At 53.0% G+C, this 26706-nt stretch overlaps 9 protein-coding genes and 1 pseudogene across 10 annotated transcripts, besides 1 other annotated feature; 5 read left to right on the top strand and 5 right to left on the bottom strand.

Annotated features, from left to right (window-relative positions):
* Positions 1-941: 941 nt before the first annotated feature.
* On the bottom strand, positions 942-4001 carry NCS54_00588700 (PXA domain-containing protein; the record flags this gene model as incomplete). Its single annotated transcript, XM_053151369.1, has 3 exons — positions 942-1386; positions 2684-3470; positions 3521-4001. 3 exons carry the CDS (start codon positions 3999-4001, stop codon positions 942-944), a joined length of 1713 nt encoding a protein of 570 aa, XP_053007344.1.
* Positions 4002-4533: 532 nt separating this feature from the next.
* On the bottom strand, positions 4534-6148 carry NCS54_00588600 (Zf-Mss51 domain-containing protein; the record flags this gene model as incomplete). The annotated part of the gene is made up of 3 exons (XM_053151368.1): positions 4534-4564; positions 4619-5276; positions 5332-6148. The coding sequence occupies 3 exons, from the start codon at positions 6146-6148 to the stop codon at positions 4534-4536; spliced, it is 1506 nt and encodes a 501-aa protein (XP_053007343.1).
* Positions 6149-6415: 267 nt separating this feature from the next.
* On the top strand, positions 6416-10418 carry NCS54_00588500 (Hypothetical protein; the record flags this gene model as incomplete). Its single annotated transcript, XM_053151367.1, has 4 exons — positions 6416-6659; positions 6794-8873; positions 9051-10338; positions 10392-10418. The coding sequence occupies 4 exons, from the start codon at positions 6416-6418 to the stop codon at positions 10416-10418; spliced, it is 3639 nt and encodes a 1212-aa protein (XP_053007342.1).
* Positions 10419-10617: 199 nt separating this feature from the next.
* On the bottom strand, positions 10618-11466 carry NCS54_00588400 (Hypothetical protein; the record flags this gene model as incomplete). Its single annotated transcript, XM_053151366.1, has 2 exons — positions 10618-11289; positions 11341-11466. The coding sequence occupies 2 exons, from the start codon at positions 11464-11466 to the stop codon at positions 10618-10620; spliced, it is 798 nt and encodes a 265-aa protein (XP_053007341.1).
* A 535-nt stretch (positions 11467-12001) lies between these two features.
* On the top strand, positions 12002-13213 carry NCS54_00588300 (Hypothetical protein; the record flags this gene model as incomplete). Its single annotated transcript, XM_053151365.1, has 1 exon — positions 12002-13213. The coding sequence occupies one exon, from the start codon at positions 12002-12004 to the stop codon at positions 13211-13213; it is 1212 nt and encodes a 403-aa protein (XP_053007340.1).
* A 314-nt stretch (positions 13214-13527) lies between these two features.
* Positions 13528-13888, bottom strand: NCS54_00588200 (Mitochondrial import inner membrane translocase subunit; the record flags this gene model as incomplete). The annotated part of the gene is made up of 2 exons (XM_053151364.1): positions 13751-13888; positions 13528-13692 (listed from the first exon to the last, which is right to left on the bottom strand). Exons 1-2 carry the CDS (start codon positions 13832-13834, stop codon positions 13528-13530), a joined length of 249 nt encoding a protein of 82 aa, XP_053007339.1. The 5' UTR covers positions 13835-13888.
* Positions 13889-14886: 998 nt separating this feature from the next.
* On the top strand, positions 14887-16058 carry NCS54_00588100 (annotated as a pseudogene). The gene is made up of 4 exons: positions 14887-15006; positions 15065-15088; positions 15153-15223; positions 15284-16058.
* Positions 14887-16058: a sequence feature.
* A 3372-nt stretch (positions 16059-19430) lies between these two features.
* NCS54_00588000 (CAMP-dependent protein kinase type 1) lies at positions 19431-21281 on the top strand (the record flags this gene model as incomplete). Its single annotated transcript, XM_053151363.1, has 4 exons — positions 19431-20459; positions 20511-20764; positions 20824-21201; positions 21254-21281. The coding sequence occupies 4 exons, from the start codon at positions 19431-19433 to the stop codon at positions 21279-21281; spliced, it is 1689 nt and encodes a 562-aa protein (XP_053007338.1).
* A 1008-nt stretch (positions 21282-22289) lies between these two features.
* NCS54_00587900 (Hypothetical protein) lies at positions 22290-24077 on the top strand (the record flags this gene model as incomplete). Its single annotated transcript, XM_053151362.1, has 7 exons — positions 22290-22376; positions 22424-22495; positions 22548-22612; positions 22673-22854; positions 22906-23537; positions 23589-23778; positions 23833-24077. The coding sequence occupies 7 exons, from the start codon at positions 22290-22292 to the stop codon at positions 24075-24077; spliced, it is 1473 nt and encodes a 490-aa protein (XP_053007337.1).
* Positions 24078-24550: 473 nt separating this feature from the next.
* Positions 24551-26701, bottom strand: NCS54_00587800 (Putative lysosomal cobalamin transporter; the record flags this gene model as incomplete). Its single annotated transcript, XM_053151361.1, has 2 exons — positions 24551-26339; positions 26391-26701. 2 exons carry the CDS (start codon positions 26699-26701, stop codon positions 24551-24553), a joined length of 2100 nt encoding a protein of 699 aa, XP_053007336.1.
* Between the last annotated feature and the right edge of the window lie 5 nt (positions 26702-26706).

Here is a 26706-nt window from a genome sequence, read left to right as displayed (position 1 = left end):
ATCAACTCTTTTATTACTCGATACCACAACCCCCCAAGACTTATTTCTCCCGCTCACGCGAACCCGAACACAATTTTACATACAACAAATCGTCCACACGACCCTTTTTCAAAACCTGCTTCTACTCGCTCGTGAAAGGCAGGCAGTACACGCATGGTTTTATGAGAACAGAGAGGAGAAAGAAGGGAACAAGAAAGAGAGGGATTGTACGATGAGCAGTACATGAGCTCAACGATGCTTCATTTTTGTCTCTTGAATTTTGGTTTCCCCTCTTTTCTCTCTTGTCTTGTTTTATTATTTATTCTTATACCTCTACGTTTCTAGTATAGTTTCTGTTTTCTTTTTCCTTTTCCATCGTACATCACAAGGCATCGCTGCGGAGGGCATAATCATGTTTTTCTGTCTATGGCAACATTCCTTGGGTTATTACTCACATCGCATGCGTTTTGCTCACACACACACAAAGACGAGAGGGTACTTGCTGCGAGGCATCGGCATTTAAGGGAAAGGGGTAAGGGGGGAGTGTGGGATGGAAATTTGGTCTGTTTTTTTCTGGTCTGGGTGAAGCGTCTCTATTTTTTGACAGATGCTTCGGTCATCGTGGAAAGGGGGGAGGGGGGACAAAATGGGAGGGGAGGCTTGGGAAAAGAAGGTGACATTGGGATTCATGGGAATATACGTGCTCGATGATGGGAGGCTTTAGTGGTCAGGCTCTAGTTGGGAGGAGGGTCTCTTGCCCCTTGTTTTGGGATGCTCAGTCATGGACATTCCTTTTGAATAGTTGAGGATAGGAAGGGGAGGGAATGGGCGGCGATTGTGCATTTGGAAATGCCCTTGTTCTTGAACAACTTGACCTCGTCCATCTTTGCTATTCATCGTGAAACTCGATCGAAATGGACATTCATTATCTACTGACAAAATAGGGTATCATCATCATCACTCTACACATCTACTCCAAGCCGCTCCTCCCACAGATCCGTCACCCCCTTTTCGCTGAGCTCCGGCATTAACCTCACGAGCACCAACTCGAGGATGCTGTACATGAGGTGCTTGTTGCAGTACTCATCGTCCAGCACCAGGAGGAGCCGCTCCATCTCGTCTACCAAAAGATCCTCCTCGTCCGATGAGGAATCCCCCTCACCGGTGGACACCCCGCGCCGCCATAAGCGACCGCCAAAGTAGAGGCTTCCCACCCCCTTCGGCAGCAGCCCCCAAAGGGCGTTAGCGGCTCTGCGACGCAAGGCCTGCAGCTCGGCATCGGAGGAGGGTGGGAACAAGCTCGTCGTGCCGGGGGCGTTGTTGGGGAAGAGGACGCCTCGGAGGGTGCGCAGGAGAGGGGGGAGATGAGAAGGAGAGAAGAGAGAATGAATGTGATGAGAGAGTAGCCTACGGAAGAGAAGGGGTTAGCTTGCATCTCAAGTCAAAGTCGCGCAGCGTAACGTAGTGCAGCGCATCGCATCGCAGCGTGGGGGGGTCCTTGTCAAGCAAGCGGAAAGGCTTTGCATTGTCTGTCTGCAGCAAGGGGCACATGTTTCGATGCGAGTGTGAGTAACACGAGGCTGTCAATGGACCGCTGGGCCTCAGCGCCGTATGCATGGACCGGCCGGCAACGATGGAGGGTGGTGCTGCCATCTTGATCCAGGAAGCCGGGCAGCATTCCAGGGCGTGAAATTGAGACCGGGGATAGGTCAGACAAGGGGGGACCTGTCGAGTGCGGGGAAGCGCAGACAGAGACGCGTCCAGCCCGGCGTGTTTGATGCAGGAGCCGTGATATTACACAGCAGGTCCATGAGGCGTGACAGAGAGACACGGCGGCTGATGGTGTTGGTGGGTGGTGTGCAAACCAATGTCACCAGACGGATTCGCCCCTCAAGGCCGGCAAGGCAAGGTAAGGCAAGGCAGGCCCTTCAAGGGTGGTTGCGGTTGTGCAACCGTCTCGGATAACAGCATGGTTCCTTCAGAGATGAGGCCTGACAGACCAAACCGCTCCTGGTAGGTTGAGAGGTGCCACTCGGTGGTATCATCTTTGGCCGGGCCAAGGCATCGCCAATCCTCCCTCACTCCCCCTCCTCGACAAAAAAGGACAAGACAGGTCCGACTTTCATCGTCTCGGGAAATCCCAGCTAGCCTCTCGGGTGGCGCGGCACGGGGCGAGAGTCAATTCAAGCTTGTTGGTGTTGTTTGTTGCTCGCCTCTCTCGACTGAGCAGAGGGCGGTCTGTCTCTTCCAACAAGCTGACATCCCGGTCAGGGCCGGGCGCGTAATCTTGTAATCCTGCTGGATGAAGCGACCTAGCTTGGCGCACCTCGTCAAGCAATCGGAAGCCAAAGACGGCGCTATGCCCTTCCATTGGCTGTTCCTGAAGACCCATCCCGTCCATGTTCGAGACACCAAACGTCGATAGTGAAATCGTCTTGCCCTGTTTTCGTGCGCTTGCGACCGACTGACTGTGGATTGCGAAGGAGGGTGTGCGCCAAAAACGTTTTATCGTTGAACAAACAAGACGGACGGCATGGGCCGTAAACCACCGGGCGGCCCGATTTGCCTCACCAAGCCGTTGAAGTATCCCTGTTCTGCAAGCTCACTGGAGCATCAACAGGTCCAGTGACTCGGCACTCATGCGAGGTGAATGAAGGGGTAATAGAGTCCATCAAGAAATCCAAAAGGAATGCTCATATCTTACCTGTCAACAGGCCCATCGTGACCAGCTATTCGTCCAGGTCCGTTAATCGCGCCGTACTGGAGAAGCGACAGAAACCCGGCAAGCCAAGGCATACGCATGCTCAACTCGAGTAGGTTCCCAAGGCAGGTCCAGATTCGACATGATAGGATGGGGGCTTTGGCCGTGTTGGATGACCTCGGGTTAGAGCGTGAGATGGAAGCGGCCGACTTGTCGTGGTCCATCACAGCTTTCTTTTCTTCCAAGGGTGTGGTTCTAGCGGGAAGAGACGAAGCCATCACAAGAGCCGTAGTGATGAAGCGAAGCGAGCCCACGACCAGCATACCCAGTTGAATCACGCCCAGGAACATGGAGCGTACAGACCACGCACGACCGCCCTTGACCTCGAGTTGAGGCTCGAGAGATTCACCTGAACTCTCCGACATGGCCCCTTTTTCCTTCCTCTCTCGTATCACCCTGGCTGAGATGCAGATTCCCTCGTATAACAGCCACGGCTGAGAGGCTTTATTGGCAATGACATTGCCAATGATGAGCTCGGAAAAGATCTGCTCGACGAGGGCTGTGAGACAAGGATTCTCCAGGTCCTCGGTTGGTAACAGGATAGCCAACACGCCCTGAACGAGCAGCTGACGGTAGAGCGCCTCGTTCTCCTTCTGATCTGATGCTGTGTCCGGGTCATCTGAGCGAGGAACGGGCGCAAGGTGTGGAAGAGGGCATAGAGCATGATACGCCTCTCGAGGGTCCAGCTCTACAGGCGGCGTCGATACAGCATTATGCGCAGTACGGTAAACTGGTGGCGGTTAGACGGTATCAATATAATCTAGAGCGTAGAGATCCCACCAGTGATGTGCTTGTCCAGCAAGTCAGGTATCTCGTCTAGCAGAAGACTCTCCAGATCAACCTTCCTAAACCGTTGCTCCAACGCCCGTGAGCAGTGGGCGATGATGTGTAATATCTCTGACACAAAGTTCTCGTCCGAGGTGATTTTGCTATACCAGCTCTGGACAAACTCTCTCATAATAATGGCGAGGAATGCGTATAGTTGAAGATCGACATCGTTGCGGCTGGTCAGAGGTGGGAGCAGCTCATCAATGGGCACCTGCGCATCTCGGCTCTTGTCCCCAAGCTGCGGTGAGCACAGCGTGCGGCGTACCAGAAGAGATGTCGCTCGGTCAGAGAGCGGATCGGACGAGTTCGAGCGGTTCGGCCGGCGTGAGGTAGCAGAAGACGGCGCATCCGCCTCGAAGGCGACGGTCTTGGGACGTGGGGCCGGAGGGCGGACAGGAGGAGTGGCCGCGGCCACGGGAGAAGCGGCGGTCATAACCGGGACGATCGGCTAGGCTTCGCAATCATGGCCCGGCGGCGGAGGCGGATTATAGTGAGGGCAGCGGACGTCGTTGGAGTTATTATCTCTGGTTTGAAGGTTGGAGGTTGACTTAACAACAGGTCGCAGCATGGCCGCATGTAGTGTCGCCGTGTTAAGCTCCTGCCCGCCCACGGCACGGGTTGACCCGCTCGCTCGCTACTGCCCTGCCTGAACCGTGCGTTGCAGGCGCGGGGGAGGCATGTCGTCGTGCCTGCTTTACCTGCATTAGCTACAACGACGGCATGGCATGGAAGTTGTCATTAAGCAAGTTTGATTTTGAAGGATTTAATTAATGGAGGCCTTGCAGATCAGTTATGAATAATCGATAGGTGGTCAAGGTTCAGGAGATGTTCTTATTTTCTACTACTTCCTCACAAGATGTAAGAAGTAGGATGCCTTCGGTCTGGTCTATCCAGATACGACTAAATGCTACAGATTCTGTACAATATGGGTACAACCCCTCTCAACCTCAGTCATATTCACATTTTTACTCCTCATTCTTAACCGTCGTCTCATATCTGTAGAGTCAAGGTCAGCGTTTGTATCAACAAGGACGGTCGACGACAGCATACCTCTTGCCACGGAACGCCCAAACACCCCAGTTACCACAGCTGATATCCTGGGGATCCATGTCATTCAGATCCCATCGAAGGCTTCGGAAGACGTTCTCGCCGGGCTGAAGAAGGATATCAAACTCTCCCTTCGATTTCTTGTTCACCCATTCCACATCCCGCTCCATATCAAACTGAGTATATCCAGTGCTGATGATAGGAACCTTGGTCTCGAGAAGCAGAGGAAGCGTCTCCTCCCACTCGTGACTGCTGGCAGGGTGACCCAGACCGGGGTGGAAGAGCACAAAGCAATCAAAGTAGGGATCGTAAGGCGCAAAGTGCTGGGTCTTGTGGATGGTGTGGTAGTAATCCACGATCGTGCTAATCTTCATCTTGTACCAGACACGATCTTCCACTACCGCTCCAAAGGGGTTCGATGGAGTGCGTTCCGGCAGCGGAAACTCGTCGTCACGGTTGGCCATACTCTCTGGTCCAACAAAGATGAGATGAAGTCGGGCCTCGGGGAACATGTGTGCCAACTGCACCCAAGCAGGTCGTGGCAGAGACGACTCAGCACGAGCTCCCAGGATGAAAAGTCTCACAGGTGGGGGCTCAGGCCGGAGCTGGTTGACACCATAACCTCGACCAGACTTGGGGGGGTGCAGGTTATACCGCAAGGCTATCATCATATGTTAGTTATGCAATATCTGGTCATGGCAAGTGGTGGCACCAACCGCTAAAGCTCTTCAATCCCTCAGCAGTCAATCGTTCTCCCTTCTTCATGCTATACGGGCTAAGCTCGTGGAGAACACTGCCAATCGTAACGGGGTATGTCAAGAGACGGGTAATCTGTCTCATCGAACGATCCGAGTTGACGGCATCAAACTCTCGGGTGTACATGAAAGTATCCCAGTTTGTCATGTTGATAGCGGCGTCCTCCATTTGCAGGTCTGGGAGGTTTGCCTCATGGAAAATTCGGCCAGAACGCAAGTCATGGTCATCCTCGTTGATCTGTCGAAGTGTATCGCAAATTTCAAGATGCTTCTCGTAATCGTCCATCCAATGTTCCTCGCAGCAGTAAACAGGAAGTCCGCAGTCAGGGCAGTCAAAGTTGACATGGGCCGGTGCCTGGGTACCGCCTTGGGGCTTGGCATCTTCGTGCTGGGGGGCGATAGTCGGAACCTTGGTTTGCTGGTGATCGGGGTGTGGGCAGTAGGCATGCTGTCGCATGAAGGCCGCTCGACGTCGGAACTCCGGGACTGGGGACTTGGAGAACGGGTGGAACAGGTTATCCTCGCTGAGGCGCACTGGAGGTTCCGGACTTTTGCTCGCAGCTGCAGCTTCGGATTGATTCTTCGCCGTGGTCGAAAAGTCCCTTTGGGCAGGCGAAGGTCGCTTCTGGTCCTTGGTCGTCGAATGGACGCTTCGGATATGATGGGCTGATATCCTCATCCATGGCTTCGCCTGGCTCCCGGTGGCCAATTGCCTCCGAAGAGTAGCAGAGCAGCGCCCGCAAAGGCTAGAAGCCGCTCGCCGCAAGGTAGGCTCCATTTTGTGCTGGAGCAATCGAGTCTGGGACTTGAATTGATCGTCCTGGGCTCACCAAAAGACCTGGTGGTGTCGCAGAGTGGGATATTTCGAGGAGCTCGGGCCACCGTCGTTCTGCGCCGCAATATCATTCCTCCGACGCGTCCTAAACTTTTGAATCAAAGCTCGCACCAGCCTCGAGCTTTAAACATCAGCTTCGTTCGACGCGACTCAATCGACCAAGCAAAAGCCCTTGAAGCCGCGCAGGCTCAACTGCGCCTAGCCGCAAACATGGCGACAACGTCGAACATGTTCCTTTACTCGCTGACGGTCCAGCCGCCGACCAACGTTGTTCAGGCGGTGCTCGGCCAGTTCGCGGGCACCAGGGAGCAGCTCATCATTACTGGAGCAGGATCACAGCTTACGCTGCTGCGACCTGACCCGTCTCAGGGAAAGGTGATTACCCTCCTCTCCCATGATATCTTTGGAATCATTCGGTCCCTCGCCGCGTTCCGTTTGGCGGGCAGCAACAAGGGTAAGTCATCCGAAAACTCTTTGGAAGATCACTTAGTGATATTCGAAGGCGATGCCACAGACGCGCCAAATGCAGCGCCATCGAGAGCAGAGTGTCACATCAAGATGAGGACAATGCTAACGCAATCTGCATAGATTACCTGATTCTTGCTACCGACTCTGGCCGGATTACCATCATTGAGTATCTGCCAGCCCAAAACCGTTTCCAGCGATTGCACCTCGAAACCTTTGGCAAGTCGGGCGTGCGACGCGTTATTCCTGGCGAGTATCTCGCATGCGACCCCAAGGGAAGAGCGTGTCTCATCGCGTCTACCGAGAAAAACAAGCTTGTCTATGTTCTCAACCGAAACTCCCAGGCTGAGCTGACAATCTCGTCACCTCTCGAGGCCCACAAGCCTGGTGTGCTTGTCATCTCCATGGTTGCACTCGATGTCGGCTACTCCAATCCTGTTTTCGCCGCGCTTGAAATCGACTACTCTGAGGTTGATCAAGATTCAAGCGGCCAAGCTATGGAAGACTTGGAGACGCAGCTGGTGTATTACGAGCTTGACCTGGGACTCAACCACGTGGTTCGAAGGTGGTCAGACCCAGTCGATCCCACAGCGTCGCTACTCTTCCAGGTCCCTGGTGGTAATGATGGTCCCAGTGGCGTGCTCGTATGTGGTGAGGAGAACATTACCTACCGACATTCGAACCAAGAAGCATTTCGCGTCGCCATTCCCCGTCGACGAGGTGCGACTGAGGACCCCAACCGCAAGCGCACAATCGTGTCGGGCATCATGCACAAGCTGAAAGGCAGTGCAGGAGCTTTCTTCTTCCTCCTACAAACCGAGGATGGCGACCTCTTCAAATTGTCCATTGATATGGTTGAGGACGAAGACGGCAATCCCACGGGAGAGGTTAAAAGGCTGAAGATTAAGTACTTCGACACCGTTCCCGTGGCTTCCAGCCTCTGCATTTTGAAGAGCGGTTTTCTCTATGTTGCCAGTCAGTTTGGAAACTACTCCTTCTACCAGTTTGAGAAGCTTGGAGATGACGATGATGAGCTCGAGTTCATCAGCGATGATTTCCCTGCGGACCCAAAGGCTTCGTATGATCCGGTCTATTTCCACCCAAGGCCGACTGAGAACTTGGCCTTGGTTGAGAGTATCCCTGCCATGAATCCTCTTTTGGACTGCAAGGTTGCAAATCTCACGGGAGAGGATGCCCCTCAGATCTACACCATATGTGGCAACGGCGCTCGCAGCACCTTCAGGATGCTCAAGCATGGCCTGGAGGTCAATGAGATCGTCGCTTCAGAACTACCGGGAATCCCATCTGCTGTGTGGACACTCAAGTTAAACCGTTCGGAGCAGTACGATGCTTACATTGTCCTTTCGTTCACCAACGGCACACTGGTGTTGAGCATTGGAGAAACGGTCGAGGAAGTGAGCGACTCTGGTTTCCTCACCAGCGTTCCTACACTGGCCGCACAACTTCTTGGTGATGATGGCCTTATCCAGGTTCATCCAAAGGGTATTCGACATGTCAGAAATGGCCACATCAATGAGTGGGCAGCTCCGCAGCATCGATCTATCGTCGCCGCTTCAGCCAACGCTCATCAAGTTGCCATTGCCCTTAGTTCTGGAGAGATCGTCTACTTTGAGATGGATGCTGATGGCTCGCTGGCCGAGTATGACGAAAAGAAGGAGATGTTCGGAACTGTCACCTGCCTGAGCCTTGGTGATGTCCCCGAAGGACGGTTAAGAAGCTCATTCCTTGCTGTCGGTTGCGATGACTGCACCGTCCGCATTCTCAGCTTGGACCCTGACTCGACTCTGGAAAACAAGTCGGTGCAGGCTTTGACAGCCGCCCCGACATCGTTGGCCATTATCGCCATGGAGGACTCATCGTCCGGTGGCTCGACTCTCTATCTCCATATCGGTCTTCATTCCGGTGTCTATCTGCGGACAGTATTGGATGAGGTCACTGGCGAGCTGACAGATACACGTCAGAAGTTCCTCGGACCGAAGGAGGTGAGACTCTTCCAAGTTACTGTCCAGGGCAAGACGTGCGTTCTCGGGTTGAGCTCAAGACCCTGGCTTGGCTATCCCGACCCCATCACAAAGGGCTTCGTGGTGACACCGCTCAACTACGTTGACCTTGAATGGGGCTGGAACTTTAGCAGTGAGCAGTGCGAGGAAGGCATTGTCGGCATCCAGGGCCAATCTTTACGGTACGTTTTTCTTGATATTTTGATACCCCTTTCAGTTGCATATGATGATAAAACGGGATCCTATGCTTTGAGCGATGAGGCTTATTACGCATTTTTTCCAATTGTTCCTACTGAAGCGACATCTTTTCTCCCATTAATTGTTGAGCAATTTGTGAGGCAAAATGCTAACGAATATAGAATCTTCAACATCGACCGTCTGGGTGACACTTTGATTCAGAAGTCGATTCCCCTGACTTATACGCCCAAGAAGCTGGTCAAACATCCCGAACAACCTTTGTTCTATACGATCGAGGCCGACAACAACACCCTACCGCCTGAGCTACGCGCACAGCTGCTGGCCGATCCCAACGTGGTAAACGGTGACTCTCAGGTGCTCCCACCTGAGGACTTTGGCTACCCCAAGGCTAACCGCCGGTGGGCATCATGCATCAATGTGATCGATCCTTTGTCTGAAGAAGGGCAGGTTCTGCAAACCGTCCACTTTGAGAACAACGAAGCAGCTGTCAGCGCTACCGTGGTCTCTTTTGCCAGCCAGGACAGCGAAAGTTTCCTTGTTGTTGGCACGGGCAAGGACATGATCGTCAATCCTCAGAGCTACTCTGAGGGTTATCTATATATCTATCGTTTTGTGGAAGACGGCCGAGAGCTGGAGTTCATTCACAAGACCAAGATTGAGGAGCCTCCTCTGGCTCTCTTACCATTCCAAGGCAAGGTCGCTGTCGCTGTCGGCACACAACTGCGCATTTACGACCTTGGTATGAGGCAGATGCTTCGCAAAGCTCAGGCCGAGGTGTCAGCACAGCGAATCGTCTCGCTCAACACACAAGGCAGCCGCATTGTTGTTGGCGACGTGCAGCAGGGCGTCACTCTTGTTGTGTACAAGTCTGCTACAAACAAGCTCATTCCCTTCGCCGATGATACTGTCGCAAGGTGGACCACGTGTACAACCATGGTGGACTACGAGTCGATAGCGGGCGGCGATAAGTTTGGCAACATGTTCATTGTTCGCTGTCCCGAAAAGGCCAGTGAGGAGGCTGATGAGGAGCAATCTGGCCTACATCTCATTAACGCTCGAGATTATCTCCACGGTACACCTCACAGACTGGGTCTGATGTGTCACTTCTACACGCAAGATGTCCCCACTAGCATTACCAAGACAAGTCTGGTAGTTGGTGGCCAGGAGATTCTGTTGTGGAGCGGAATCATGGGCACGATCGGAGTCTTCATCCCCTTTGTCAGCCGTGAGGACGCTGATTTCTTCCAAAACCTCGAGCAACACCTGAGGACTGAGGATCCCCCTCTCGCAGGCCGAGACCATCTCATGTATCGCGGTTACTACGCTCCTGTGAAGGGAGTTATCGACGGCGACTTGTGTGAGAGGTACAACCTGCTTCCAAACGACAAGAAGCAGATGATTGCGGGCGAGCTGGATCGCTCGGTCCGAGAAATTGAGAGGAAGATTTCTGTACGTTTCCCTGATAAACCATATCTGTTTCTGCTTTGCTAACACGAATTTAGGACATCCGCACACGATCAGCGTTTTAATGACGGAAAAGGTGGTATCTTTGGGATAGCTATTGTACAAAAACCTCGATTGTTTGGGAGGTCGGGTGACGGCGTTATCGTACAGGGTCAAGAGTCCCTGGCTTGGGAGATGGTATCCAGCGAGTTGAGAAATATGTGTTGACAGCCCACAAGGCGGTATGAAGCATGAATCTAATATCCAAGTCAAGTCAAAGCTGAGTCAAAGCCCTCTCCAGAAGGGGCCGCGGTTCTTGTATCTGTCGGCCTTCTTCCCTTTTCCTGGTATCTGTGATGGATGGTCCCTCTCCCATTTGTCGTCGTCTAGGTAGGCTGTAACGGCGGCCTCGAGGTCGTAGCCGGATTGTTCTAGGTACAGCACGGCTACATCATAGTCGGAGACCTTGCAAGAGGTCATGAAGCGCCGGATCTTTCCCTTTCTCGTTTCCTCCTCTTCGCCCTCGATAGGTCGCGGTGAAAGACTAACGCCGCCCTTGTAATATTCGCCAGGGATAAGTATGGTGCGTCTGCCGACTAGAAGATGGTCACTGGTGATATTGTTCACTCTTCGCAGAACGGTGGCGGGGACGCCGTATCGAAGGGACAGGGAGTTGACGCTATCATGTCGATGATCGAGGAAATGGAGGGTATCTAGAACATTCTCCTTGGAGCCATCGTCTGCCGGTGCCGCCTTCTCGTTCTCGACATCTGTGGTAGCGACTTTGCGAGGTGAAGCTGGTGTGTATGGTGGCGGGGCACCCGAGATATCCGCCGTTCTCGAACTCGATGAGGGCCACGAGGTGTAAGCTGGCGGCTCTCTCAGGCCCTGTGGCAGAGACGAAGGGACGGTCGAGACTTGACAGTAAGGACAATAGTTTGCAAAGCGCTCATTCTTCTGAGGAAAGGGTCAGCAGCGAGAGAGGGTTATGCAAAGCGGGCGACGGACGACGATGCATTTGCCACAGATAACCCTATAACAACACTGAACTCGACGATCCTGGGGCGATAGTTCGTCCTCAGTATAAGCCGGCGTTGATTCGAGGACGGTTGCGCAAGTAGAGCAGGCTTCCATGATTTTTAATAATAATATCAACGGTATCTGATCGAGTATCCAGAGTGAGGAGTTCCCAGGCGAAAGTGCAGCTGATAGAGCGGCAAGATGTGAGGTGCTGTCGGTTGCCTGCGATTTGCTCGTCCAATCACGTCATGATCGAGATGCTAGCGGAAAAGAGAGACGCCACTGAGATGCGGCGCATGACAGGATGCGCAAAGGGACAAGGGACCAAGTGACAGGTACTGTATCTCGAGCAGGATATTTCATAGAAATAGAACAATTCAAATGAAATACGTAATTCGAATATTGACGATAAAGCTAGAAATTCTGCTTCTTACATCCCCATACCTAATACGTCAGGTCGCGCAAAGCCATGGGCGACCTACTTCTATCCTCGCATCGCGGTGCTTAACCTTGTCTCTTCAATCTTCAACTTTCAAACACCAACCAAAACTACCCACCTACTAGCCTTTCAACACCGCGTCGCGATTATCCGTTCGACACTCGACGGTCAACCCATCACCCACACATCGCAGAGACAAATCAAGACACAATGAGCAAGCCTGGATTGGCCTTCGGGCTCAACCTCACCAAGAAGCCAGGTGCGTCCAAACCAGCCCCGCCAAAGCGACGGCCCATGTTTGGCGACGATGACGACTCGGACAACGACGGCGCGAACCGAGATGGCAAGACGGAAGAGATTGGGGAGTTTGATGACTTTGGCGGCATCTCTACATCAAAATCAGCCAAGTCAAAATCGGCCAGATCCAAGAATGGACCACCTGCACAACCCCCAAAGCTCAAATCCAAGGGCCAGCCAAACATGATGTTTGGCGACCTCTCCAGCGCCCTCACATCGCGGAAGAACGCCGAGGCCGCCGCCGAAGTCGATGCCAGCGTCTACGAGTACGATTCCGTCTACGACTCGCTCAAGCCCAAGAAGCAGGCCACCAAGGAGGACGAAGAGAGGAAGCCCAAGTACATGCGCAACCTGATGCAGGCGGCCGAGGTGCGGAAGCGCGACGCGCTCATCGCCGAGGAGAAGAAGATTGCTCGCGAACGAGAGGCCGAAGGCGATGAGTACGCTGGCAAGGAAAAGTTTGTCACCGAGGCATACAAGAAACAGCAGGAGGAGAACAAACGATTGGAGGAGGAGGAGCGGAGGAGGGAAGAGGAGGAGGCGAAAAAGAACAAGGGAGGAGGCATGTCTGCCTTTTATAGGAAGCTGCTGGATAAGGATGAGCAGAGACACTCGGATGCTGTCAAGGCTGCTGAAGAAAAGGCCAAGAACGGCGCACCCGAGGAGGAAGAGAAGGAAGATCAAGCCGAAAAGGAAAAGACGGATGCCGAAATCGCCAAAGAACTGAATGAGAAGGGCGCCGAAGTGGCCATCAACGAGGAGGGGCAGGTCGTCGACAAGCGCCAGCTCCTCAGGGGCGGCCTAAACGTGGGCGCAAAGAAGAAGGAATCAGCTCAACGAGAAGCCGATCGACAGGCTGAACGGCCACAGAGAGTAGTCACCGGTCAGCAAATCGGGAGGAGGCAAGCCCAGCGAGAACGACAGTCGCGCATGCTGGCGGAGCAGCTTGAACAGTCCATGAAGCGATCACGGGAAGAAGAAGCCAGCCAACGGGAAGAGGTCGAGCGAGCGGCCAAGAGTCGCAAGACGGAAGGCGAGATCTCGAGCGCCAAGGAGCGATACCTCGCGCGAAAACGGGCGGCCGAGGAAGAAAAGAAGAAGAAGGCCACCGAAGGACAAGATTAGATACCCAAACAAGGTGAAAAGAAGAGTGTATATCATGACATCCATGGCTCTTGATACATTATGCTTGCCACCATTGCTCCAGCGCGTCTATTCCATTGGTGCCGCCCTGATATTTGCTTGATACCCCCCTCGTACACGGTCCTCTCTCCCGGGTCCCAGTCCAGATATGCGCCTCAGGTCCGTCTCAACCCAGACATATGCTGTAACAATATGGTACAATTCCGCGCTCCTCCGAGGTCACAATTCGTCTTTTTTGTAGTGAAAGTGTAACCGGAAAAACTCGTTTTCTTTTTTTGTTTTCTCGTTGGCGCCTCTTAATGACCGGACTCTTGCTTTAACCGGGCGATGTAGGCCGAGTTAACCATATTCCAGGCTGCCATGTACTTCTCCATGCAGCTGGTCATGCAGGTCGTCTCGCTGCTCGAGAGGGAAGATCCGGGCTTGGGGACACACTTTTCGAAGCAATTCTCCTGGAGTTTCTACGCAAGCCAGGTTAGTATTTCTTCGTTCCGGGGTCAATTGATCATGTATACGCACCTCGATGAGGGCCCGAGCGTTGACAAGGTTGGCCTCCTGCTGGACCTGCTTCATAACGGCCTGCTTGACTTGGCTGGAATCCATGGTTGCGGTTTTTTGTTGGAGTCGTTGACGGTTTGGGTTGCTTCGGATTGTCGGCCGCAGAGTAAAAGGCTTATCGCGGGCGATAGAATCCTTGGTGGTGGAAAATTGGATGGGCCGGATGACTCAGCAAAATCGTCGTCATAGGTGCAGGTAGGTACCCTGAGCTTGATGGAACAAGACGAACCCTTTAGCAGAAGAAACATGTGGTCTTATTTTTAGAGATGATAGTTAATCATATTTCTACCGTGCTAATATTCGGTCACTATAATTCCCAGCATGGCTTTCTACAGAGTGTAAAGGTAAAGCCACGGAGGTCGACTTGACTGCAGACAAACACATCTCTTTAAAGATAAATATGAAATCAGATACTCATGTGAATACTAGTTAATTATCCCATAGTTCGATTTCCAAAAACAAAGTGGCTCACTATCACATGGCACTACAGATCCCAAGAACGAGTATCCGTTGGTTGGCAATCATGGAGGATAATGCTTTTCAGCCACATATCCCCATGGGGCCATGATGAAACTCGTCGAGTGGCTTTACATACTCTATGGATCTGGAACCAAAGACTAAACATCGCAGTAGGCACCCTCAGTTGATTCCCCTCAAGGCATCTCAACAACTACAATCCTCGAGTCATAGAATGGTTTCACCACATCCACGGGTAAGTGATCCATGGGTGTAAGTAGGAGACTGTGGCGGATGTGGCTTGACCCGTGAAGCTAGTGGCAGCAGGGTTTAAAGATCAGGGGCCCCATGAGCCCGCCAGAGCGTTCGAGGCACCTGAAAAGAAGGTACGGAGGTACTACTGTGGAGAGCACACCTAAAATCGGCTCGGCCAGAGGAAGAGGACACTTGTGCTAGCTCCTGCTCCGATTAACAACCCCCTACCTACCCTGCCCACAACGTCACGACGACTTCAACCACGACCTCTACGGTCAATTTCTTTCTTCACCAGCATCGCGATCCCTTAGCCACGCAGACGAGCGGCGTGCGCCTGTATCGAGCCAACATTCGCATTGGCCCCTATCGAGACGAACAACTTAAGCGGAGGAAATCGAGGCACAGCTTTCATGATGCGGCTGCCCTCACTATCAGCGGCGCTTCTTGGTGCGCTCGCATGGACCGCAAGCGCTGCTGAGCCAGATGGCAACATTAAGAGCATTTCGGTATGTTTTCTCGTTTGCGTGGCGGACATGGACTCTTGCTGACTTTCACGACTTCTAGCTCAGGACACATTCCTTGACCCAGGTTAGTTGCGGCGCACGCGAGCATGACAGATCGACACCTTGGCTAATGCTATATGACCCCGTAGCCCTACCTCGACTCGGACATGCAAAGCCGCTGGTACGACTTTGGAGGAGACACCATCATTCGAACCGACTCGTACGCTTCCCCGACGCCCTGACAATGGCGACACTTTGATCATGGGTTGACATATTATAGGTATATTCGACTGACCTCGGATCGCCCGTCGCAATCGGGATGGATGTACTCTCGCGTGCCCCTCACCGCCACAAACTGGCAGGTTGAGGTCGAGTTCAGGATCTCTGGCAAGAACCAGCTCTATGGTGATGGCTTCGCCATGTGGATCACCCGCCAGCGAGCCCAGCAGGGAACCGTATTTGGTGGACCGGATAAGTTTGAGGGTCTCGGAATCTTTGTCGATACATACAAGAACAACCGCCCCGGCGTTGTGTTCCCCTATGTCATGGCCATGCACGGCGACGGCCAGACCACGTACGACAAGTCCAACGACGGAAAGCACACCGAGCTCGCTGGCTGCTCGGCGCGCGGCATCCGACATGCGAGCATCCCCACCAAGATGCGCCTGACCTACTTCCAGGACAAGCAGCTCAAGCTGGAGCTCCAGTACAAGGTTGAGGACGAGTGGCAGACTTGCTTTGAGCTGGACGAGCCCCCTGCGATCCCCAACATTGCCTACGTCGGCTTCACTGCCGAGACTGGTGAGCTTAGCGACAACCACGACATCATCTCGGTCTCGGCCAAGAACCTGTACACTCAGCCTGGCAGCAGCAACAAGGCCTCCCCTGGTGGTAAGAACAAGGGCCGCAAGAGCAGCAGCAAGAGCAACGTTCAGAAGGAGGGCGGTAGCTGGACATGGTTCTTCACCAAGATCATCCTCTTCATCATCGTTGTCGGCGGCGCCTATGTCGGCTGGACGGCCTACCGAGCCAAGGCCAAGTCGCACCGGTTCTAATTTGGTGGGCTGGCACTCACATACGGGCGTGGATGCGGATCGGGGAATGGGTAGATGGAAACGCGCTGATGGGTGAATGTAAGACAGACACGTCTCCGCTTGGGACGACGGCATCATCTATATTTCCTTTTTTGTATTTGAGTAGGAATCTGAGAGTGGTGGGATGGGCTACCAGCCGGTGGAACACTGTGACATACCATCTGAAAAATAAATCAGTTCTTTTGTTGCTTTTAGTTGTTTGATTGAGATTGTGTGAAAGTGAGGGCATTCAGAAGGTTGTTAAATCAAATTGTGACGGTATTGTTGGACGCCGATGGCTTGAATAAATAAGGGTCACTGAGGGGAGGTACTGTGTATAAGTCACGGAATAGACCTTGTTTCAACATAAACATCGAGCCACCAACACAAATAAACCACAAGGTTCATGTTTTGTTGTTGATATAGCCGGTATTTATAAATTAATGGGATTTTTCTCAATCCGGATTCTCGTGAAATCCAATCTTGAGTCGCAAATCGCCCTCTTCAGGGTAAGACAACATGACGGAATCAGGGGCAGAGTGGCCTCACTGAAAAGGGGAGCTGAACGGCCCAGTTGGCATTGGCACGGGATCTATGGAACCCACGTTTTCTTTTCCATGTGTTTTCGAGGTGGCTCTGATCGAGGATGCCTGCACGTGAAGTTCATGTTGGGTTGCTTCTGTCAAGGGCTTGATGGAAGGAAGAGAACTAAGCCAAGTCGAAGTACTGCAGGAACAGAAAGACAGCCGCCACCTTCGCCATTTTTGCGATCCATCGTCGATCAAAATGGCCTTTAAGGGGAGCCCTTCTAATTTGGGTATCTGGCTGAGAGGAGAGACGCGATAATGAACCTATCCGTCTATGTATTTCAGATAGTTGTTCAGGTTGACCAAACCAACCAAGAGCCGACCGGGGCGTCAAACTTGAGAGACACCCATGTTATGGAAGACTCCATGTCTTGCACTGAGTTTCGGCTGTCGCCCGTGATACCGAATTCTATCGCCACGGCCAATGCAGGAACCAGAGTAAAATCAACTGCTGATAACCCTCCAATTGAGCTCGGTCTACTGTAATGACGGCTGACAATAGCTTCTAGCACAATGGATGGAATGGAGTGGTTGATCTACTATCAATGTGAGTCTGATGGCGTCAATGGCAGCAAATTGGCCATTGACGTATTAAATCGGGATCGATAACGAAGGGCTTCAGGGCAATTGATTCATAAACTTACCCGCGGCCACAGCTTCCTTTTAGACTCCCTAATTGTACTATGTGGTTCATATGCATCCATGTGATCCTGAGCACTATCCTCTTTACTCAGCATCGGTCCTGGACTAGGAACAACATAGCACTCGATGATGCATTCGGCATCTGGGCTTGGCGGTCGACCAGGGGCCAGACATTTCTTTTCACTGAACAAACATCTACATGAGAGTATCGACCTCGAATGCCCATGCCCATCCTCGAGGCGTCTTGCACGCGAGTCTCGTTCCTCGAGGGGACCTGAAAGCAGCAAATGTGCATTCCACCGGCTTCAGGAACTCAATGCCCGTTCCTGCGGGCGCGCACTAGTTAGACTAGGCCTGAGCCGGGTTTTGGGAGCTTCTGTCACGGTGATGAATGATGCGAGCTCTCAAAGCTGGGGCTGGGCCTAGTCGTATTCCGGTCGCGGCGTAGCGCGGCGAGACGAGTCAAAGAGTGTGGAAGCTCCCGTCATTCTCACCCATACATACCCATACCCATGGCCTCACCTCACTCACCTCCTCACTAGACTCAACCCCGCCAAACCCACACCATCCATCTCGGAACCTAACTAACCTAGGTTGCTGGAGAGCTCCATTGGATCCATTCTCCATCAGAAGTGAGCTCAGGTCGTCGTCGTCTTCATCCTGGAGAAGCTCTCCCTTCCATTCCATCCATTGCCATCTCTCTGCCACATGGATTGAACTCTTCTTCCATCCTCCCTATACCCAGCTCTTCCCGTCATATCACATCTTTCGACTTTTGTCCCTCGAACTCTCTTCTACTTCCTGACTTTGAACTCTGGCCAATTCCGCACCTATCTCGTCCAGGCCCGCCACAGTTGTCCGAGGCGCCGCGCGGGTGCCGTCCCACTCTACCTGAACGACGACATCATCGCCCTTTGTTTCCTCCCCTCTCGCTCTCGTCTCTTCTCGCCCTCTCCCGTGTCCGTCTTGTTGACCCTCGACTACTGCTTGCTAGACCTGCAGATCGCCCATCGACCAATTACCACTAGACGGCCGGCTCTCAAAGGCCCCATCTTGACCGAGCTCCAGCAGGCGAGCGAGAGAGCATAAGCGAGAAAAGGACATTATCTGCGCCCATCAGCCCAGTGCGCAATCGCTGATCCCATCATAAAAGAGGGGTGCCTTTTACTGGCGCAAGCTTCACTACATCACCATAGCGTGGTAAACCTTGTTCGCAACCGTCACCATCCCATAGTACTGTACGTACATTGGTACCTCTCATACGGACCCAGATCCATTGAGGAGGGACAAGTCAATCGGCAAGACCCCGTCGTTTCGTCGTTCAAACAGCGCGCGACACACAGGACGCAGACGTAACGCAGCGCACGCAGAACACAGACCAACAGACAGACTCCCCCACTCGTCAGCCACCGTCAATTCCTCTTCTCTCAGGAGCTGTTCCGTCCCTCAATTGTTGTCGTGGTGGAATGTGCCAAGCTCTTGAAGTCTTTGTTCGCATCAGCATCACGCCAAACCCCGGCCGTCACCCCTCTTGTATCCAGGGCAATCCCCTCTGCCAGGTTGATTGTTGTTGTTGCTGGCCTTAGCAGCTGAAGCTGAGAGCTCCCCCACAAACTTGTTAGAGACCCAGGACTCAGCCAGCTCTGACGCCCACCCCTGCCCTGGTCCGGCGCTGCCCACTCCTGCAGCTGCTACCTTCTGTCCCTGAACTCGAGAGCTCCATTTAGAGGCTAGGCTGCGTCAGAAACGAGCTCACTGACCTCTTGCTGGCTCCCGGGAAGTGCGAAACCACCTTACCAGCTCGAATCCTTCCAAGGCGGCGCCGTCCTTCTACCGCTGCGGCAACGTACTGACTGGACTCTCTTTCCTCGGAGGAAACCAAATTACCTTAGGCCTTTCATCAATCGCCATTCAAACGCCGGTTCCCACGCCCACGCCTACCTACACCCACCCTCTTTCGCCCTCTCCCCATCGCCATTACCCACCACCGACTGATCCGGCGAACGGTGTGATCTGCAAGAGTCCAGTCCTCCCTCACTTTGGGTCCATTCTGCCTCTCCTCTCCTCCCCGCTTCTCTCACATCTCCCTCCCCTCCCCTTCCTCCATCCGTCACACTACTACCCTATGCCTTCCCTGGGGTTCCTCAAGAAAAAGCGGACCAGAGAGGGTAACTCTGATCCGGCCTCAAATCCAACCAGTCCTGTCACGCCAACTTCCAGATCAAAGTCCATCTCCAAGGCTTTTGGCTCGTCGCTACTGCCTCGAACCTCGAGGAACTCGACCTCGGTGCCAGCTGCCCAGACCAACACCAGCGCCCAGCAGCAACAGCAGCAGCAGCAGCCGCAACACCAACCTCAACAGCATCCCGACGCCCAGGCAGGCACCGCGCCTCAGTCCAATCCGCCTTCTGCTCCGGCGCAGCAGACGGCGGCAGTCAGCGACGCCGAGCGACAGCAGACGATGAACTCGGTCAACGTTCAGCAGCCCCCGTACGTCACGGGCAATGCGATGCACCACGACCCGCAGAACCTACCAAGCATCAATAACCTCATCAATCCGCCTCAGCAGCATCAACACGATGCCCAGGGCAACTCCTATGCCAACAACGGCCAGCCCAATTCGCAATACCTATCAACTATAGAAGCTCGATCCGCGCAGACGGTCAGCCCCGGCACCGATCCCGCAGTCCTTCAGCAACAACAGCAGCAGGCCATGCCTCAGCCGACGATGCAACCGCAACAGCACGAATACCAGCCCCAACAGCAGCAGCAGCAACAGGCGCAACCGCAACAGCACCAGGCGAACCATCAGCAGCAGCCTAGCAACGGATCACAGATGCGCGTCACCAAGGGCAAGTACTCGTTGGGTGATTTCGATATCTTGAGGACACTTGGAACTGGTAGCTTCGGCCGAGTCCATCTGGTCCAATCGAAGCATAACCAACGTTTCTACGCAGTCAAGGTGCTCAAGAAGGCCCAAGTAGTCAAGATGAAGCAGGTCGAGCACACCAACGACGAGCGACGAATGCTGGCAGATGTCAAGCATCCCTTCCTCATCACTCTGTGGGGCACGTTCCAAGACATCAAGAACCTGTACATGGTGATGGATTTTGTTGAAGGAGGCGAGCTCTTTTCGCTCCTCAGGAAGTCGGGGGTAGGTCTTGCGAATGCGACTTGAAAGAGAGTCTGCTAACATGTTCTCAAGCGTTTCCCGAACCCAGTTGCCAAGTTTTACGCCGCCGAGGTGACGCTAGCGTTGGAGTACCTGCACTCCAAGAACGTCATCTACCGAGACCTGAAACCAGAAAATCTGCTCCTTGACCGACATGGCCACCTCAAGATTACAGATTTCGGCTTTGCGAAGCGAGTGCCTGACAAGACATGGACGCTGTGTGGCACACCCGACTACCTGGCTCCCGAAGTCGTCTCTAACAAGGGATACAACAAGTCTGTGGATTGGTGAGTGGATAAGTGCGCAATTGGGGGGAATGAGGCTAACATGGATGTGCGCGCATTAGGTGGTCATTGGGCATCCTGATATATGAAATGCTCTGCGGATACACGCCCTTCTGGGACAGTGGATCTCCTATGAAGATCTATGAAAACATTCTCAAGGGCAAGGTCAAGTACCCAGCGTACGTCAATGCAGATGCCCAGAATCTCCTGGAGCGCCTGATCACGGCCGATTTGACAAAGCGATTGGGCAACCTGTACGGCGGACCTGCGGATGTGAAGAATCACCCCTGGTTCGCCGAAGTTACTTGGGATCGCCTGGCTAGAAAGGATATCGATGCGCCATACACGCCGCCAGTCAAGGCTGGTGCGGGTGACGCTAGCCAGTTTGACCGATACCCCGAAGACCCAGAGAAATATGGCCAGACAGGAGGAACAGATGAGTAAGTGAAGACAAGTGTGGTAATTGGTTACATGTGCTAACACAAGCTCCAGATTTGGACACCTCTTTACGGAGTTTTAAGGATGTGCTTGCTGGAGTATATGGATGGGTTCTTGTATGACTACGTTTCTGGGTTGGGGATGGGCCTTGCGGATAGTGAGATGAAAAGGGTGAGGCTGTCTATGAAGGTTGTGTTGGAAACACGGAAGAGTTGGACTACTGGGGGCGACGACTGTGCGATTGGAGACAGCATGTCTATTACCTATTCAAGTAGGATACAGAAACAGCATTAACGAGTATCAATGCATCCTTAGTTGCTACCTAATTCTTGTTGTGCGAGTGTGAATTGCTGCAAAATGCCAATAGATACATACCAATGGGGATTTGTCGGCCTGAGGTTTCGGCGGGGATCGTGGAGCGGACGGGACGGACCGCCGCAAGAAGAAGGAGTGAACTGGAACGCAGCAGCACTTGCACTTGCACCTGGCTGGATAGATGTCTCGCTGAGGCAGAAAGTCACGGGGCTGGGCGGGGGATGGGATGGGATGGGATGGGATGGATGACCAACCTCGACACTTGAGACACCCTGGAAGAATTGTCACTACTACGACGCAGTTGGTAACACTCGCATTCGATCCCAGGCACAGACCCATTCATTTACGGACGATCCCTTCCTTCAGGTATCCGTACTTTTCTGCCAGCTGAGGAGGCCGCTTAAGAAAAGGCCGGACAAGGTCTGGATCTGGCTGGGTTAGCGGCCGACTCGGGGGGATTGGAGAACCGAGGAGCAGAAGGGGGAAAAAAAAAAATTGATTGTCGGGGTCTAGGATTATCAGATGTCATCCTGACATTGCATCCGTACCGTGCTGTACCTCTCTCTCACCGATTCTTTGTCCCTTCTCTTCCCTTCAACCTCTCTTTCTCAACCCTTGCGTCGCCGCCTCCGCAATTATACTTGTCGCCAAGCAACGACTAGCTCGACGGAACCCGGCCCAGGCTAGTTGAAGCGGTGGCGCTTTGAAGACGCGTCCAGCGACGACGACGACTTTCAGCAGCGACATTGATATCGAGGCAGCTCTCAGAATCGCCATGGACGATTATATGTTCCGGTATTATGTCAATGAATGTCGCACTGTTTATGAGGACACGGGCTACGTCGAGATCTTCAATTATTCGGTATGTCATTCGGCTGTCATGGATACAGCATATCTAATCTGCGTCAGGATCCCTTTTATAATTCTTGCGAGGAGCACCCTTTGCCAGATGATGAGTTTGACAATTTCCTGCATCGGAGGGTAAGTGACAAGCTGCCAAGACCTTGTGAAGATCACAAGCTAATGAAAACAGGGCGCCTTTGCACCACCAGACAACCTGCGATATGGCACCAAACTACTCAGCGGTGTTCGGTTAATGTGAGCTCTCCTTGGAAGCTAAACACAATGAGACTATGTCAATTAACGCCATTTTCACAGAGTTCAGAAGAATGCCAAGCATAATGACACCTTTTTGTCAAAGGTCATCTCGCTGCCTTGCGATAGGTACGCATCCATGGTTCGTGAGATGAGGTTGCCTTTTCGCGGCATCGAGACAACATCAGTGGTCGGGCCCTTCTTCTGGTGCGCATATGACCAAGATGACGATGACCCTCACTTGCGTGAGTTATATTAACTTTGATGAAAGGGCTTGTTACTGACTTTGTTGATAGAAATCATCCACCGCAAGTCAGATGTGCTCAAGAAAGGCAAAACGCGCGGCTGGGAGATGCTCCTCTCCTACTCATTCAAGACCGGCATAACTACTGGCTTCATCAAGGGAACCCCCAGCTCTGAGGTTGAAAAGACCCTCGTCCACCTCCAAGCCTGCGCTGCTGAGGTCGGCCACCCAATGTTGCTTCCCATCATCATCCTCTCCTACGATCTCTCTCCAGAGAATGATAACAAGCAGCGCAAAGCGCGGCACTGGCTTCGCCGACTCGAAAACGCCGTCAGTCTACGAAACGAGGTCGAGGAGCAAGAGCAGTATTTCCAGGACGGCCTCATAGACGTTGACGGATTGAACCGTGACCTCGTCGAATGCCACGGCAACGTCATGTGGAAGCGACCCCAGGCGTACATGGCCCTTGCCAAGGAGATGGAGAAGGCTATGGAGAGCTTTCGTTATCTGTGGAACACAACCGCAAGCGAGGATATGTGTGAAGCTGAACGCAAGCAGCGCAAGGAACTCGACAAGCTGCATCGGAGCATGGTCGCTCGGCTTGACTTTTACAAGGTGAAGCTTACGGGATTGGAGAACTATATCCATACGACTCTGGAAAGGCTCAAGGTCCAACGCGAAGCGGTATGCCCTCGCTATCCTTGGGTTGTGGAACACTACTGACTTTTGAGATAGCTTTATAACATCATGTCGCAGCGTGAGGCACGGCTTAATCTCGAGATCGCCGGAGAACAGAGGAGGATAGCTCACGCGAGCAAGCGGGACAGCACAGCCATGAAGACTCTGTCGCTCATGGGTGCCCTCTTTCTCCCAGGAACATATCTCGCCTCTGTCTTTAGCATGACATTCTTTGATTTTGGAAGAGGTTTGATCTTACCACCCTCCTCTACACATCCTTTCTGCTAACGATGGGTTTTAGATGCCGACCCCGTCGTTTCTATCCAACTCTGGGTCTACTTCGCTATAACAGTCCCTGTTACGGCTCTCATCGTTGGGTGCTGGATGTACCTCGACAGGCGTCGCCGGGAGCAGCACAAGAAGGACGACGCGGACCTAGAGAAGAACATTGACAAGATGGAAAAGGAGATCATGTTTGCCTTGCGCAAGCGGACCATGAGCAAGGCTAATACCTGGAACACGGCCAACCCGCCCCCAAAGCCTTGAAACCAAGGTGACGGGAAGAACTATTGTTTTCTGTTTGGGCGGCTTTGTTACACCTTGGATACGACGATACTTTTACGACTTTGACGAACAGATTCATGCACCATGGCACCACGACATGGACGACTTCACTTCATAGACACGGACCGGCTTTTTACGAACATGATGAAATATATATATATATATATGCCTTTGACACAATTGACTACCTATAAACATCTCACATTACCGCTATCCCAGCTCCATAAAACGTCAACATTAACCCACATATTGCACTCCGCATAAACACATCAGCGTCTTTCTGCTCGAGCATCGATACGTTAAACGGTTTGACCAAAAACTCCAGAGCAATGCTGTTAGCCCTAGACCGACTCTATCAAGGGAAAAGCATGCCGGTGTATCCAAACAGAAAAAAAGAGAATCCCTATTTTTTTAAGAAAAGCAGACCTTGCGCCACCCATGTGTAAAAATGACTCTTAGATGCGGATCTGGCCTTCACTCGAGCCACCTCCAAACCATCTACGAAAGTCTGGCCCGGACCCAGAAGAACCAGCACCGGCGTCATCATCGTCGTTACCTCCCATCCACTTGGGCTTCTTCATATCATGGAACCACTTGGGTCCCTCGATGGTGTCGAACGTGTTCTTCATGCGGTGACCTAGAATCTGGAAGATGTTGTCGTCCTCTGGCGGTTCGTCATTCCAGTGGGGGCCAAAGGCTGATGTGCGTACCCGGGTCGTGGTGGCAGGCCGAGCGGGCGATCGAGCAGGTGAGGATGCGGCGCCGTGAGCAGAGGGAATAGACAGCACTGGAGCGGATCTGCCTCCTGAAGTACCTGTCGCCGCTATTCTGGCGAGGGCATCCTCCCGGCGATGGAAGAGGGTGTTTCCACCCAGTTCTCGAGAAATGAGATCTCGGCCTTCGCGCCAGGAACCGGTGCCATAACCAGCAGCGTTGTCCTCTTCATCATCCATCACGTCCATTCCCACAAAGATCCTCTTGACTCTGCCATAGATACCGAACAGGGTAGCAAAGACAGGGAACAATACCAGAACAGGGAAGAGATCGTCGAAATAGCGACCAAGTGGTGTAAAGTCGACCAGTACACCCAGGAACTTGTAAAATGTGGTCTTGTTGTAGACGTCCTTGGATAGGAAGGTCACGAAGTTGTACGAGATGGGGATAGTGAGCTTGGCCACTTGCATGGCGTACCAAAAGGCCGATTCATGAGCCGTGTTGCGACGGACGAGAGCCCGGCCGCGCCAGACCTTGACCTCGGTCATCGAGATGAGAGCAGCTGCGCACATGTAGCAGATCCATAGCGATGAGATGACTTGACCAGCGAACCCAACCTCAGCCTTGTCACCAACCCAGTGGTGCACCACGGTTAGTCTGATGACCGACAACTTGGGGAACGCGATCTTGACAAACTCGGACCAAACGATACAGGCCGATGCTGCCGCCAGGAACAAGCCAAGAAGAACCTGCCCGTATGGCAGCAGATGGTAGTAGTACAGGTACCGGGTATATGGAGTCAGTATCACCATCTTTTCCCAGAACCCGGCATGGGGTGAAACATCGCCGAGTTCAAGCTTCTTGGATCCTGCAGAGTCCAAAATATTCTGTGTCTCGGCCGCTTCCTGAACGAGCTCGTTCCATGCGTTGACGTATCGGGATCGAGTATGCCTCGCGCGCACATACTTTCTGGTGAGATCGGCGAGGTATTTTTCGGTAATGACATGCGGGATGATGGCGCTATCGGTGCCAGTGCCGCCGAATCGCGATGGTCGGGGTTGGGATTCAGGAATGTTGGCCATCTCTTGCAGTTCTTCGATCCAGTCGCGGAAGGCCAAGGCGCTGCCTGTCTTGCGCCGCCCAAGCTCGACAACCTGAATTTCAATATCTTCGAGATTCGCGATCGAGTCCTCCATCTGCTCATAGACTTTGGGGGCTTTGCTCTGAAGGCGTCGCAATCGTCCGCTTATGCTTGCGCCACGCATGAGGCGGCGCGGAATCGACACCAACCCGTGACCCATCAGATAGATGGCTAGGATCAATCCCCAACAGTATGCAAGAGCCATGACAAGCGCCTTGACGGAAGTGAAGTTGAATCCATAGTAGACGAAGACGTAGATAAGACCGACCGATCCGAGGCTCAGGACAATGGCGTGAAACATCGCATTGCTGCGAACCGAGTACATGAACTTGTCGTATGGTTCTCGATATCCTGCATCAGCATATTCGGCGAGGATGGGGAGGATGAACCTAAAACCCTAGTCAGCCAAATTTACAGTCAGATCTGGAAATGTGTCCTACCAAGTCAATGCAAAGGTCAGCCAGTATGTGATGCGCCATGATACTAGAAGGACTCGCTCAGGGAGCCATATTCCTCTTGTTGCCTCATCTCCGGTGGTCGCACTCGAGGCGAGATCGATCGGTACGAGGATGACGACTATCGAGGGCAGCCAGAGGGCGAAGAAGATGGGGAGGAGATAAAAAGCCGGAGTCGTTCGGAGGGGGAGATAGTATCGTAAGATGAGTAGGACGACGAGAGAGATGACTAGTAGCGCAAGACATGAAAAGATAGCGGAGCCGACGGGCGACGAACTACTTGTGATGTGTAACATGGCGA

The sequence above is a fragment of the Fusarium falciforme genome, chromosome 4 (assembly GCF_026873545.1).
Source record: "Fusarium falciforme chromosome 4, complete sequence".
Lineage (NCBI taxonomy): Eukaryota > Fungi > Ascomycota > Sordariomycetes > Hypocreales > Nectriaceae > Fusarium > Fusarium falciforme.
Note: the sequence above shows the minus strand (reverse complement) of the source record. Positions and strands in the feature narration are given on the sequence as shown.